The sequence below is a fragment of the Perissodus microlepis genome, chromosome 20 (assembly GCF_051167445.1).
Source record: "Perissodus microlepis isolate ML-2025 ecotype Zambia chromosome 20, ASM5116744v1, whole genome shotgun sequence".
Classification (NCBI taxonomy): Eukaryota; Metazoa; Chordata; class Actinopteri; order Cichliformes; family Cichlidae; genus Perissodus; species Perissodus microlepis.
Genome location: NC_140480.1, coordinates 11,375,307 through 11,391,253, shown reverse-complemented (window position 1 = coordinate 11,391,253; position 15,947 = coordinate 11,375,307). Strand labels below are relative to the sequence as shown.

Here is a 15,947-nt window from a genome sequence, read left to right as displayed (position 1 = left end):
CTGGTACAATTATAGCTATTCTGAACTATGCAATTTATGAAAACTATGCAGCCCCTTCAGCAACTGAAGAATTTGAAAGTAAATTAAAACAAAATATAATTTTACATTAAATAAAAAAGTTTTAAACTTAATTAAAATAAAACATGTCTTAAATTAAAATAAGTAAACCGTCATGTTTATTGCTGCCAAAAAACAAGTTAAACACATTTGGACAGTGAAGGAATGTCAGGATTCTTGCTCAGAAAAAGGATCAACATGCTCTGAAGTCAGAGCATGTTCCAGTTCACAAAAACTTTTTTTGTAACAAAATATCGATTTCTGCTGTCCCTGTATCGATACATTATTAGCAAACAAAATATCACGATACTATACAGTATCGATTTTTTCCCCCACCCCTACTTATTCTGTACATCTGCCACAAGTGAAGTAAGGCTTTATTTCTCACCCCAGAGATCTCTCCATGTCAAACTTTTTCTCTGGAAGAAACATTAGGAAACAAAGCCTCTGTAGCTTCAAACAAAAAGAATTCACAGGGTTAAAAAAACCTTTTTCTTCTCCGTTTTTCTTGATCTAAGAAGTTTTGGAGTGACAGCTGACCTGACCTAAATACAAATCACATTATGGCTCCTGCTATCCCCCCTTCCCTCCCCGTGTCTCACCGAAACTCTTTTCTCTAAACCTGATGTTTTTGGCATGACAGTAAGTAGCAGCACTTGCCACAGCAGCTGCCCGGCTCCAGAAATGTGGCCTTGGTAGCAGGAATTTTGTCACGGATCCAGTTCCTTGGAGGGAGCCCAGATCTCATGCAGACTGCTGCTCTGAACTCTTTATGTTGAGGACAGAAGAGAAAAGTTTCCGGGTCACTGTACATCCAAGGCCCTGCTCAGAGCCTCCGGAGTCAATTTCACTTGCCTGGTCCTGGACTAAAGAAGAGCTTAACTGGGACTTTGACACGAGCTAACTTTACATCTCCTTTTCAGTTCCATTAGCCTTAAAACAATCGCTGTATGGTAAAAACCGTCATCTTTACTATCAAAAGACTTACTAAATCATTTGATCATGTTGTAGTTAGCCAAAGAGAGCCGTGACTGGAATGAAGTCCTACATCGAGTGCTGAGATCTTTTAAATGTCTTTCGCTTTGTCACATTTGAAGAAAGATGACGAACTTTACATATGAGAAGATGCAATCGCGTGTTGTTGCATGAAGCCAGGCTCTGACGGCTTTTTTACACAAACGTAGTATATCAGGACAGCCCTGATGTTACACAGTATGTCTGTGTGTACACTTTGAGCATGTCAACATCTCACAGGTAGTGACAGGCATGTCACTACATGTAGGTGTTTTTGCTTACTATCGCTATCACATACTGCCATCTGTGATTCTAATCAGCAGCGGAGTGATACACTCGCCGGGAAACAAGCCAAGATGAGCAGACTGCGGTTAAGTGGTCCGTTCCTCCTTTGCTCGCTCCCGTCTTTCATGGCTTTTTCATTTTCAGCCCCCTTTATCGCTATGCCAAGCAGGCACTCCACTCCTGCATTTTTAATTAAAATGTAAAATGCGCAATAACCCCGGAGACTCTGGGCTAGATGGCACACAGGTCCACTGGTCTTGTCACTCCCTCCTTGCCTTTGTTGCTTATTTCATCAAAGCCATCCATCTAGCCTTTTCCATTTGTCCAATTCAGTTCACTTCACTGCATAAATGCTTTGACATAAGCCACACAGGGTACACAGATTTATCAAGGGTACACCTTTGTGGAAAAACTCTACAGCAAACGAATGAAGTCTCACTCTTACCCTAATCCATTCAAGGCCCCTGAGAAAAATCCAATCCTCAAAGTCACTCTTTTTGACTTCCCATGACTCCCTGAAGACAAAAGGCTGCTTGTGTAGACATGGACTGGGTAAAGACCCCGGTGCTTTAGTTCAGTCATCTGGGTGCGGCTGTGTAGTGTTCTCACACACTTTACAACGAAATAAATTCCATCTCCCCCTTTGGAATTACCCATAAGCCATATGTTTTTCTACCTGGGAAACTGGTAGGTTGTCATGTTTCACTGTGCAACTGTGATGTTTTAATCTACCCATACAGTTCCTTGCACAGGAACAGGTGGAAACGGAGCCTAATATTTTAATTATAAGGCAGCAAACTTGGTGCAAGTTTTCCCAGAGTGTTTAATAGCAGAGACTGGCCTTTTTACCAGAACTAAAGGCAGACTCCACTAAGCTTAGAGGCGATTATTACACCTGAAGTGAAATGAACCTTCAGGGAAAACACACAGAAGTCATTTAATGCAAGAGTATCCTGTGTACACAACATGTAGTGTCAAAATTTAACATAATTAGGACTTGAACCTCACATAAAATGCCCTAAAATTCCTGAAAACCTGAGCTGCTGAAGCATGAGTATTTTCCACGGCCTTTAGTAACTGGTTAACTGACTGGTCCTTTTTTGGAAAGTCTTTAACTCGTCTGGGGATCCATATGATTGGCATGTGCGTTATGAAGAGCTGCAGGTAAAAACTGAAATGTTCACTCCTCCCCATTTCATCATTATCTCCTCACATATCAATAAAGAAGGAGGAGGGAGAGGGCAGCCAGGTTAGGAATTCCAGTCCATTCCAAACCTCCTCCTTGCACAAACAGTGGAGGGAAAAAAAGCTTTTCGCAAGACCCAGCTTCATTCACTCCAAGCAGCCCCTTGAGGAGAAGGGGGGGGGGGGCTTACACAGTCATCCCACATCCCACCCACCCCGCAAGACTGTCTGCTCGACCATCATTAAGCAAGACCACCTGCTGGCACACCAGAACCCCCATCATGTTCTCAACAAGCCCGGCTAACCTGCAAGCCTCTGGATTGCTGTACACACAGATCATAAAGCATCAGTAGGAAGTCGAGTGGTAAAATGCTGCTCATTATCACCCCAGAAGGACAGCATGCACACTAGCTGCAGTCAGCATTATGGATTGAAATAGATGCAACACAAAGGGGCAAAGAAATGATCTTTGATGCAGCTGTTGCATGACTATGCGCTGAGTTCTGACTGGCTCGTTCCCCCTCCCCTAAAAAGAGAGAAACAAAATAAAGAAGACGGGAGGGGGGAGGAGAGAGAGGAAAAGATCAAGACAGAAGGAAGAAACAGCTCTTTGTCTTTGTCAGGGCCTTAAGGGAAAGACTTTGGCATCAAGTCATCAAGAGCTGAAGCAAAAGCAGCTGATAAACAGAGCAAGACAGATACAATCTCCCTGCATACTCAACACTTCTCCATCAAGCAGCTTCCTCTCTTCCAACATCCCCCCCCCGCGCCAAACACTTTTGTCTTCAGTTTGCCTTCTGTTTTTGTTACGTCATTATGTGTGTGTGTGTGTGTGTGTGTGTGTGGGGGGGGGGGGGGGGGGAACATAGCAAATACAGCACAAGCATTTATTTATTTTTATCTTCTAAACTCTTCGCAATATCTGGAGAAAGAGTTCAGTTGAGCCCTAAAATTGCCTTCTTTATCCGCTCTTGCAATCCACAACTCAATTTGTTTCCAAAGACACAGCAAATGACTGCTGGATCCTGCTTGACGCATTATCTGTCAACTCTCTGCACAGCACAAATGACAGGGCTAACATTTAACTGGTAGCTAGAGGGTTGAACAGAGGAAGACATTCTGCGTGTCCTCAGGGCCTTCTGCTTATCTGCCCTGACAGGGTGCAAATTCAACTATGTGGGAGAGGAGCTGCATTTGTATTAAAGAGCTGGATTTTCAGTTTCTTCCTTTAAGTAATAGAAATGCCTGCAAGGGCTTCGGTAGGTGGCGATAAGACCTCAACATACAAAAGCGGGGCAGAAAAGAACACCGAGAAGGCCTTGCTTATTCATCTTAAATGTGGCGGACAGCGTTTTAAGACATAACTGACATTGCAAATGTTTGCTAAATCTTGTATTAGAGCCTGCAGCCAAGTGAGCGCATGCATGGACTAAGCGGCACTAAAGTGGCACCACCCAGTGCGAAGAAAAACGGTGAAACATAAAGCCTGAGGGTATCTAGCTTCTCGCGGGGCCCCGATCCAACAAATAAGCCACGGCAAACAAAACATCCCTCACAAACCACGTCCTCACATGTGCAACAACAACAAGGAAGAAAAATAATAATCCTCTGTTTTGCCTTCATTCTACATCACTCATCCTATTTCTTTTATGACTGTGTCCAAAAAGAAAAAAGAAAAAAAAAACTCTGGTGGCAAGGAGCACACACAAAGCCTTTTTTCTTCCGCCTCAGACAATGCACCTCCCCACCCAGCACTCTGCCAGGCATTCCTGAGTCTATCCTAGCTATCGAAAATGTCAAGAATGAGGAGAGAGCAGAGGAGGGTACAATGAGTTGCTGCGGCAGGTACAGTCTTGTCCCGCTGTGCTAACATCCCACAGTCTCCAGGGGTACTGGCTGCATAAGAATGGATGGGATCTGACTTGACTCTCTTAATTAAAACCCTTCACTGGAACAAGCCTCACAGCTCATTCTCTTCTGGATGAAGGCATTCAAGCTAATTATCAGGGCCCGAAAACAAAATAAAGATTTCACGGCGGGGCTGCACCTGACAGTTGTCCTGCAGGCTGTTACTTACAGGATGATCATTGCATGAGAAGCTCCAGAAGCTTCCCAGCAAAGTGCTTAATAAACCGACTTTTTCATAATGACTAGTATTTCCTTACTGCTATTCCTTCAGCTGTAAATCGATATGAGAAAACCAGGTAATGCGACGTAAACCCTCTTCAAACACAAAGCCCCGTAACAAAAAGGGCACATTCTAGACAGTTTGTCAGAGCCAAGAAACTCCCCTTTCCACAACAGGAGTCCGAAGAGAAGAAAAGGGGGCTGAATAAAAAAGGTTAGCAGTGCAGTGTTTCGTGCCTAGACAGACAAACAGAAGAAGTTTTATGTGAGTGCCAAATGCAACTTAACACTGCAAACAAGCTCCATCCACTGGAACATCCTGCCACCCAGAACTGCTTAGAGGAAAGTACCCAGAATATAGACCCCTGCAACTCGGAACTAGTGATTGCCCCAGAATGCCTTCAGCAAGGTGATTCGTGCTCTGATTCATTTCCTCGCTCTTTTGCTCCCGGCTTGTGTAAGTGTTACAGTCAAACTTTGAACCGCTGCCAACATTGTCAAGCACCAGTAAAAGTTAAACAGCAGCAAGCTCACAGCTCACTGGCATGAGTTGGGGGGGGGGGGGGGGGGACACAGGGTGCTGCAGTCTTACAGTCATGGTAGATGCTGAGATTTATTAGTCATGGCTGCACAGTTTATCTCATAAGAGCCTGACAAATTACTTCTCGGACGAAGAGGAACGGTTTTTAATCGGCTTGTTGTGGGCTGAAGCAAATCAGTTGAATAAACAACAATATTTAAAACACGTCACCTATTTCTACTTTTTTGAGAACGCGTGTGAGCTGAGAGTCATTTTCCCCTTCTCCCGCCATTAAGCGGTGGGAATGTGCATTGCTCCGGAATGCTCCCACGTCATGCATTATGTGTATGTAAGAGTTCAAGAGTTTCACCTCAGACTTAATAAAACTGCCCAGCTTCAAGGTGCAAAGGTCGGGGATCATCCCTCGACTTCTGTCCTTAAGGTGTTTATCAGACACACCCACCTCAAGGCTTTGCTGGGAAAGACCGGAGCCTCACCATAGCAACACAGCTCCTACAATGACTCAGGTGTCCTTGTTTCATGGAGTTCAGGGAAACTTCGACACTCTGAGCCTGGGGCTGTAGAATTTCAGAAGCCACAGGAGTATGAAATCCTGCCTGCTTTAAGTGATTTACAACTGCTGTGAGCCCTCAAACCACAGCATAGATCCTGCACTAAATTCCTTATATGTCACACACTTTATGGAAACACCGTCACAGCAAATTGACTTACAAAACAGCAAGGATACGTACTGATAAACTTATCAGGAGCTCCTGTGTGTTTATCATTATAAGAATTACTACATAAGGTAGAGTCCAGATTTTATTCCCTTCAAACTGGCTGCTTACCTTCCACACAGTGCTCCACAGCCTCCAGGTTACGCAGGGTAATCCTCATCAGACTTGAGTTGAGCATAAGTTCGTTCCTGTGTTCCGGCCTCATGTAGTCAGGGGCAGGGTTGAGGAAGAATATGCGAGTGTCGCCCACGGACACCTGATTGTCACAGATCCCGGGGTTGCCGAAGCCGCCGATCATCACCTTGTTGCCGCCATCCAGGAGAATTTCACGGTTCACGCTGGACTTCCCTTTCAAGTAACGCCAAACTCTGACCTTTACAGAACGACAAAAGAGAGATTTGCATTTATGCATACGCACAGGGGTGCATGTGGGAAATTTTGAACTCAAACATAATCAAGGTTTCCCTGAAACACCCAAGGGCATGCTTCTGTGATGTCAACCTGTTTCTCTAACCCCAATTTTCAAATCCTAAACAGATTCTTGCAACTTACATAAAACCCAGCCAACTCTTCCAGATGCAGAATTTGCCCAGCCGCTGGAAAAGTTGCCTACGATACTGCACGCACCAGTGTGCACTGTGCCCATCAAGTGCAGCAAACGCTGCTTCATACGTCATGGGAAAGCTCACTCCTTTCTTACGTGTGTGCTCTCTTGTCTCATTTCAGAATTTGGTGGTGGTTTCTGCTTCAAGAAGGAGAGCTGTGCGCCTCTAATCTACTCCATTCATTCACGGGGAAACGGGAAGCAAGTGGGCGCCGAGGGAAAGCGCAGCGGGAAAGCTGACCAAATAAAACTTGTTTAGTTTTCACAGATTATAGAGTGGTCTACCACAAGTCAGAGATGGAGGAAGGGTGACTGAAATTTTTCCTTTTAGTGCTTTAGGCTATAATTTAAATTAAATAAATCATTAAATAAAGGCAATTAATTGTAGATCATATGTCTATGTTGCTGAAAATATTACAGCTCCAGGTTGCTCATTGATGAATGGTGACAATGTACTGAATAACTATACATAGCAGTGACTTGAAGTTGTTTGTTTGTGTGTGTGTGTGTGTGTGTGTGTGTGTGTGTGTGTGTGTGTGTGTGTGTGTGTGATCTTTTTATATGACCTGTTATCCACAAGTCACAAAGCCCTAGTTTAGGATGCCAATTGTCAGAAAAACTATAAAATACAAGATTCCTTGCATCCACTGGAAATGGCATGTTGCATGTTTTCAGCATTTATGAGGGGACATCAAGTACGCGCTACCTGTCAGGTTTCCTGCTACAACATGTTTGGGATGATTACATGGTCGGTTAGGCCTGCTTTATGGCTATGTAATTGGCAAGAGGGGAGAGAGAGAGAAAAAAACACCATCCATCTATTTCTGAAAGCAATGTGGATTCACTCGCACTGTCCATGTAACCGCTGCCAAATGCTTCTGAATGAATGAGTTTGTAAAATGTTTTTCAGGCAAGCTGATGATGCCTTTTAGAGAGTTGGAACTGGAAGGTAATGGCTTCCATCAGCTACAAAAGGGTAAAGATAGCCTATTAGATATTATTAAAGCCCATCAGCAGGTGTACATGCGCTCGGGCGCAGTCGTTTCGGAAAGTACATGAAAAGTCCTACCTTGCAGGAATAGTTGTTATGCACCGGGTCTTTGTTAATTATCTCGTCCACGGTACCGGTTAGAACTATGTTGGCTTCCTCTTCTCTGTCCTCCAACTCTTTCTCCGGGCAATTTGCGGCGCAAAGCTGCCACACAGCCACGAGCAGCCCCGCCAGGAGCAGCCCCGTCCGGCCGGCCCTGAGTGTCCGCTGGGAGCCCATGACCACGGATGTAACCCGAAAAGTAAACTTTTCTCTTATTGGATTTGACCGCACGGTGCGTCCAAATGCAAACTCCAAACTCTCTCGAGTGCGCTAAAGGTTGCTCCAGCCGCCTTTGCCACAACTTCTCTACGCTTTAACCATGCAGCCCTGCTCTTCGCATCTGCAGCCCGGGTTCAAAATCCCTCTCTGCCGCCGCCGGCTGGGAGACCAGGAGGGAAGAGAGGAACTAGGAGGAAGAAGGAGGAAGGGGCAGGGATCTCTCTCCAGGAATGCAACCACACTTCTCTCCTCTCCCCCTCTCTTTTCCTCTCTCTCTCTCTCTCTCTCGCTCACTCACTCACTCACACTCACACACACACACACACACACAGACACACACACACGTCCACAGTGACGCTCCCGGATTTGCATGCAATCTGAATTGCTGATCCCACAAGTGAGGATGGAGTAGGTGGTGAAGGGTGGCAGGAGGTTTGCACGCTGGGACGCATGTAGAAAGTGATTGTCCAACGCCGCCCCCAGTCGGACAGACAGTGTCTCTACCGCTGGTGCCCCCCAGCAGCCCCGCAAACCCTGCATTGCAAAGCAGGAGCAACCAGGGATGACACGCTGAATCCCCACCAGCAAAATGGGAAACTTATAGGCTACAGTTTCGCAGATTTTCATAACTAACCATAAATAAGTCAAATTTATATAACATAGGTAATTAAGTAGTAACTTCTCTTGTTCCATAACTGATAACATGACCCTGTTTATTGTCATTGTATGATATAGTGTTCCACGCAGAGGGGCTTGGTTTGTTCAAAGTGATTATCTGGGTGACTGGTTTTGATGGCGCACAGACGTGTAAGGAAACTAAAGGAGATTTTCGTTTATCTCAAAGGTTCTAGGAGCCATTTTTACCAGTGAAATAAGTTAAATTTGACTTTTACAGCACACTAGAAGTGACTTCTAAGTTATCTGGTTCAACTCAGACTGCATTTAAAACTAGACAAACTAGACATCACCCATTGCTTTGCATTGGTTGGTTTGTTTTTGTTTTGTTTGGGGGGGGGGGGGGTGCGTCATGGCAGGCCAACATAGTTTCTTATATTTATATGGCACAAATGTGTCGTATAGATGAAACTGACACAACAGTTATGAATGACATTTAAGCAAATTACTATTTTTAGACAAAGTTATTATTACTACTACTATTAATAATAATATAGCACATTAGCTAACACTAGCCTGAGCACAGACACTTGCTAATTTCTGCTAAATAACTCACATACTGTAGCAAAGACTTCATTTATAGTAGCTACACAGAAGTAAAGCCACGTTATTAATCAGATATTTTCAGAATTATATTTTTAAAAAAGTGTCAACACCTAACAAATTGACGAGGTCCAGTTCACTGACCTGAATTCGCTGACATGGAGCTTCCAGATAGCTCTGCTGTGGTATGTCTGCTGCATTCACTCAGTCACAGCAGCTGTCCTTACCACAACTTTAAATCTCCATTGAATTTAAATGGTGAGTTAAAAAATTGAACCAATCCCAGTTTTCAGCACTCAGCATTTTGGTCAAATTTTTAAGCCTTAACTCCCACTCGGGTTTAAACTTAAGGTTTTAAACTTTCAGTGATTCAGTGATTATATAAAATAATTGTAGAATTAATACTTGTTTTTTTTTTAATAATACAATCACTGGCCACTTTTAGGCAAACCTTCGACCTCCTTTTGCCTTCAGAACTGCCTTAATTATAGTTGGTATAAATTCAATCAGGTGCTGGAAACATTGCTAAGAAATTTTGGTTCATGGTTCATTTTGGTAAATGGAGACTTGATGAGGCCAGTTTGAGATGTTGGATGAAGCCATCAGAAGATAAATACATTGTGGTTATAAATGGATGGACACTGGTAGGCTGTGGCTGTTGAATGATGATCATTTGGTACTTAGGGACCATAAAGTGTGCCACATCCCCCACACTCCTCAACACTAGCCTGGACCCTTGTTTACGCCAAGTTCATCTAAAAGTCACAGCATAAATCAAGACTCATCAGACGAGGCAAGGTAACCTTCTACTGACCAATTTTGATGAGCCCATGTGAATTATAGTCTCAATTTGCTGTTACTAGTTGGCAGGATTGGCACACAGTATGGTCTACTGCTGCTGTGCATTAAGAGATGCTCTTCTGCAAACCTTGATTGTATTTTGTTGAACTCCTTTTGCCTTCATATCATCTCAAAGCAGTCTGCCCAGTCTCTCTGATTGCTGACTTCAAAAAGGCTTTTTCGCCCACAGAGGTGCTGATGGACAATTTTATCTTTTTCAATCCATTTGCCATAAACCCACAGTACATCAGCGATTTTTTAAAACACTCAAGCACCCACAAACACTTCAGAGTCACTTAAATCACCTTTCTTCACCATTTAGCAGGACATCTTTACCATGTTTATGTGCTTAAATGAAATGAGCTTATCAGATATCTCTATTTACCTAACAACATAGCAGGTAAGTGTGTTGTTATATATATTGTTACATATATTCAGTTTTGTTTTAATTCAAGTCAAACTCTTAGTTCACTTTGTAGCAACTAATTCACTTATTCGGTTTGACAGACCATAACTTTACTGTTCACTTGTTTCCCATGTCTAACAGGTAGCCTTTGTCAGACGTCTGAGTGGCCAGCAGACAATGTTAGCAGCCAGCTGACAGTCACAATAGAGCAGCTAAAAGCTAGAGAGGCATTTATTTTCTAAAAAGAGGTGGATGCCAACAAAGAGATAGAAGCTATATAGAGAACAGAAATGGTACAGAATGACTGGACATACCCTGGCCCACAGCCTTAAAACTGTAATCGTGTTTCGTTTAGGCGTTAACTCTTAGGAAGATATGGAAATGATAGACTGTAGAACCATAAATATTATGAACTCCCGCCGAAAAGCTACCTCAGTGACTGAACATCCACGTGAAGTTGGACCCTACCACAAAATAGGCGGATCACTCCGTGTCATGTATCATTAAAGATTCCCCTTATATCTTAAAACTTCCCATGATTAAATCTGTAAATGCAACCATATGGCTATTTTGTTAGAGGTCCTTTTTCAGAACAGACAGTGCGTAAATTTCCACTCCTCAAAAGCTGTAATTTTAACTACCCTTCTATTCCTGGGAAAATGACAGGCTTGGTTATGCACAGTTGCTTGAGAGGATATTTGCAGAAATTTGTTCAAGCAGGTCTCAAATGTGACAGTTAGATGAAGGAAACACAACTGTTTGTTGAATGACGAATGTAAACAAAATAAAAATAAAGAAAATCAAAAATAAGAACCAGAAATGAAACAATACACTATTATCACATTATCTACCAAGCTGAATTTGATTCAGCAATTTTAAAATGCAAATAATCTTCCAAAATCCACAAATCACATAATGCATAATTTCATCTGAACAGAAATACCAGGGCCGCTCCACTTACTCCAGAGTAAATGGCAGACTGACTTTGTGGTCTTAAAGAACATTTTCATTGGCTTCCACATGGAAATGAGTTTCATTTTATAGCACTAATGACCGGTTTTAACCAGAAAGCCTATGCAAATACAAAAACATCTCCTCTGCAGGTTATTATGCATTATAAATTATTCCTAATGTAGCTTTAAGTTAGTGTCAGACAGCAATCATCGCTATAATTTGGAGACAAAAATATTCTCTCTTTGTTTTCTGGTTTTAGTAAACAGTAATAAGTGTAAATTAAAAGTGCTGTGCAGTGGTATTTCCTGCTCAAGATTACAGGATGCTACACAAAGAGAAATGTGTCTCCAACTGTAAAAACTCTATGTCAGACGTTTGTTTACAGTTTGGCCTCCTGCGTCGCAGTGGCAATGGACAAAATATTCACTTGCCAGCCACTTCATTAGGTACACCTTGCTAGCACTAGACTGGACCCCCTTCTGCCTTTAAAACTGCCTTGTTCCTTCTAGCACAGATTTAACAAGGTGCTGGAAACATTCCTCTGAGATTTTGGCCCACATCACACAGTTGCTGCAGATTTCTCACTTAAACATTCAAGATGTGAATCTGCAGTTTGACCACATCTCAAAGGTGCTCTGTTGGAATGAGATCTGGAGACTGTGGAGGCCATTTGAGTGTAGTGAAGGGAAGTCATTGTCAGGTTCAAGAAACCTGCTTGAGATTCAGATTGAGTTTTGTGTTATGGAGCATTATCCTATAAACGATGGGTACAACATGGTCATCAAGGGACACGGACAGCAACAATACTCAGATAGGCTGTGGCATTTAAATAATGCTCATTTGGTGCTAAGAGGCCCAAATTGTGCTGTCTTCTGTGTACCTTGGTTGTAACACACACCTATTTGAGTCTCTGTAGCCTTCCTATCACCTCGAAGAAGGCGATAGGAAGGCAAAACAATACATTTTGTCTCTCATTGGATATTTGGATATCATTGTGAACCCCAGAAATTGTATTTTAGGGAAAATGCATGTAGATCAAGAGTTTCTGGAATACTCAGACCAGCCCATCTGGCACCAACAACCTTGCCACATTCAAAGTCACTTAAATGACCTTTCTTCTTCATCCTGATGCTCAGTTTAAACTTCAGCGTGTATTTTGTGAAAACTTTAAAAGTTTAAGCATTTAATAAATTTCTGTATCTGGGAAAAAAAACAATCAGAGCTGCTGTCGATTATTAATCCTTTGTCTGTGGACACAGAACACAACATCCCTCATGGTGAAACTTAACAGAGCATCCCCCACTTCATCCCTCCTCTCCACTTACGTCCTGACAGCCTTCATCCTCCCACAAATATTTCAACACAAAAGCCCTGGAAAGTAAACAAGCTTTAACAAGCATCTTACTGAAGGAAGACTTTTAATAGGATCTTTTGTGAATAAAATTGTAGGCAGATGCAGTTGCAGCAGATAAAGGCGAGCTCTATTCCCTCAGAGTGGCACTACCAGCCGGCGTGAGGAGACTGTATAGGAAAAAATTGGTGTGTTATTTTCCCGTAGCCACATATGTCAGTTTTATACAGATGCAGAAAACAGTATTTATAGCACAAAGCCACTTACTTTGCAGTCTGGCACAGTAAGTGGCACCTTTTTTGCAGTACTTTTTTACAGTTTTGCAAAACTAGCGGGTCCGGTTAAAATGACTTTAGCGAGAGAGGACTCATATTTGAGAATGATGCATGCCTGGCCTTAAACCTTTTTATAAAAACACATTGCCGTCAATATGTATTTTTTCACAGTTGTGACGAGTATAGACACAGATGAAGGCTTTTATTACAGTCTATTTTGATAAGTTGTACTTATGTTGATGGCTTACACAGAAGAACCGCCGCTGCTGGAAAGAGTTGACCGTGTCAGGCGTGTGTCACTGGAAAGAAAGAAGTGTAACCCGAGAAGCAACATTAGCAGCCAAATTATATGCGAAGCCCAGGGACTGAAATTTGCTGAGGAGTTGCTGTATCACTGCATCACGGTCAGTCGGACAATCACAGTGCAATGCAGCGCTGAAAACCAATCCAACCTTTGGGCTTGTGTTCTAGTCGTGTAAGCGATATCTTATATTGTGTGTCACATAAATAATGCACCACCCCTGCTGAAGTTATTCTCTATGTCTCGGCATTTGCTTTGTGCTCAGTTTCACCATCCTTTATAGTGATTGTGCACTTGTTTCCTCTGCTGACTGTGTCATGTTGTATGTTGCTTTTATAGATAATGTGTGGGTGCAGTCCCACTTAGCATTCACCAGTATGCATCACACATATAATCTCACACACTCACACATTCCAGTGTTATCAAATGAGGCTACTGTAGCTCTTTTGTTTTTCTAGAGGACAGGCCCACTCGCCATTATCAGGTATGTGCATGACAACAGAGGAGCGAGGCTCAGCTTCCTGGCATCTATCTGACTCAGACTACAGATAAGGTGTTCAGTTTCCTACAGTGCAGCCTGCCCTCTTTCTGCTGTCTAATGGTGCAACAGTCAAAAGCAGAGAAATGCTCTAATGATGTGTTTACCATTCATGTCTTATGGATGGACTTGTCATTTTGTAAGGATGCAAAAATATAGTATTTTAATTTTTGGTGTCAGTAAAACGACAATTTGGTCTGACTATTTCAGAAACTGCTGAGATAGTGGGATTTTCCAATGCAATCATCGCTAGTGTTGACCGAGAATGGTCTGATAAGAGAAAATATTCAGCTAGCAGCAGTTCTCTGGGTTAAAGTGCTTAGCTGATGCCAGAGGTCAGAAGAGACTAGCCAGACTGCTTCGAGCTGATATAAAAACAATGGTAATTCAAACAACCATCCGATGTACAACACACTGGATCTTCTAGCAGATTGCATACAGCAGCAGAAGGCGATTAAAAAGCTAAAATAATGAAATTGGGGATACAATTTATTCAAATTAGACAAAAGAAGGAAAAGATTCCCTGTTTTTTTGCACTTTGGACCTCTTAGTACCAACTGAGAATTGTTTAAACATCACAGCCAACCTGAGTATTGTTGCTGTCCCTGTCCATCCCTTTATATACCCATCCTTTATTGGCTACTTCCAGTAGGATAACTCACCATGTCACAAAAGCTACCTGAGTTATCACATTCACAAAATTCTGAGAAAACTTGACCTCTGACCTTTAGGTCAAGGTCACCGGGAGTCAAACTCTGAGATTTTTAGCAGACACACATATGGTATCAGTTTCAAACTCCTATGTTTACTCATTCTCAAGTTATCACATTCACAAACTTATGTGTTCCAAGCTGCCTCACTGCCCAGCAAGGTGACAACAATACCCCATCAACCCTGTGTGGATTAGGGGTAAAAAGCCAATTTTCTCACAGTGTGCCCATAAGGAGGCCAGGTTGACCTAGACAAAGGGCTGGTTGACTGGTGAAGAGGCGAAGCTACAACAGGTAATGCCGCGTAAATAAAACTAAGGCTCATGAACACTGAATCCCACTGAAATAACTAAATGATTAGAACTGAGAGGCGGAGTCTCAGTGTGGTGATGATAATTGTCATGCTGATAAAAAAAAAAGCATAACTATTGAATTGTCTATCATGTTGAATGTAAAACAACATGATTGACAGACCTACAGGAGATAATCCTTTATGATGGCTTACAAGGACTGTGTGTGGAACTACACTCTGGCATTTCCATTGTTATTCATTATGCACAGAGTTTGTATGAGAGAAGTTCTATAAAAAGAAGAGCAAGAACAAAAAATATGAATATGCAAAATGTGCCTGAAGCCCTGCTCAGTTTTTCTGAAATGGAGCAATAAGGGTTCTATTTGAATAGCGTGCATACACAGAGGCTACAAAGTCTGTACTGGTTGATTTCCATACCAATTATTTTGCAGCAAGAGACAATTGTTAGTTTTTACATCTGTTTTTTTACATATAATTTTTGCCATTAGGGTAGACATTTAGATTTAGTAAGGGGACCTCAAAACTGAGGCAGTTTCATCGAGTACTTGTTGAACCATCATATATGAAATGCCTATAGTGGCTGATTGCATTTCCATAAGAAAATTGCTTTTTCAATTTTGCATTTCTGCACAGTTTAAATCTATCTGAGTCATTACACCATCCGGTACAAGGTTCATTCACAGATAATTGGTTTCCCAAAAATGTGTAGCATGTCGCCGACAGCATTAAATTGCTTTGTTTTCTGCAATGCAAATTGTTTATTACACCTCTTCACTGCAGACCCGTTTATGGTGTAAATTAGGTATTGTTGCAGTTAGACTTTGCTGGTTTGTTGATGTCTGCATCATTCGAAAGGACTGAAATTATCAAACTTTTAATCTCTGAATGATATTTCTTTCACCCTATCAGCTTGCAAACGATGCAAACCTTACGTCCATTCCCAAGCATTTCCAATTTTCCAAGAGCTGTAGCAAAAAACATTTTGTTATTCTGTCTGACAGTTTGCCAGATGGCCCTCTGCTTTGCAGCTTCAAGTCAAAACAGGAATGGTGGTTTCACACCTGGTTTCATCCCTGGGTATGTAGCTGGAATGCCAGATAGTTCATTGACCCGTGAAGCCTGTTCTAGCTCTTTCGGTTTTACTTGGTCAAAAGTGACGTGTTTTTTGTTGGTGTCTACAAATTAGTCACACAGAAATGT

The 15,947-nt window shown here is 42.3% G+C and overlaps 1 protein-coding gene across 6 annotated transcripts in view; it reads right to left on the bottom strand.

The window, feature by feature from the left end:
• Positions 1-8,217, bottom strand: part of agrn (agrin) — a 259,295-nt gene extending 251,078 nt beyond the window's left edge. For 4 of the 6 annotated variants that reach the window (XM_084918149.1, XM_084918152.1, XM_084918151.1 and 1 more), the window contains exons 1-2: positions 7,599-8,217; positions 6,037-6,298 (exon numbers count right to left, since the gene is read on the bottom strand). In XM_084918149.1, the coding sequence (XP_084774275.1) occupies positions 6,037-6,298; positions 7,599-7,799 (463 nt within the window). In that variant the 5' untranslated portion in view covers positions 7,800-8,217. The remainder of the gene's footprint in view (positions 1-6,036; positions 6,299-7,598) is intronic. The other 2 variants (XM_084918153.1, XM_084918156.1) reach the window with 1 other exon arrangement.
• Positions 8,218-15,947: the final 7,730 nt, after the last annotated feature.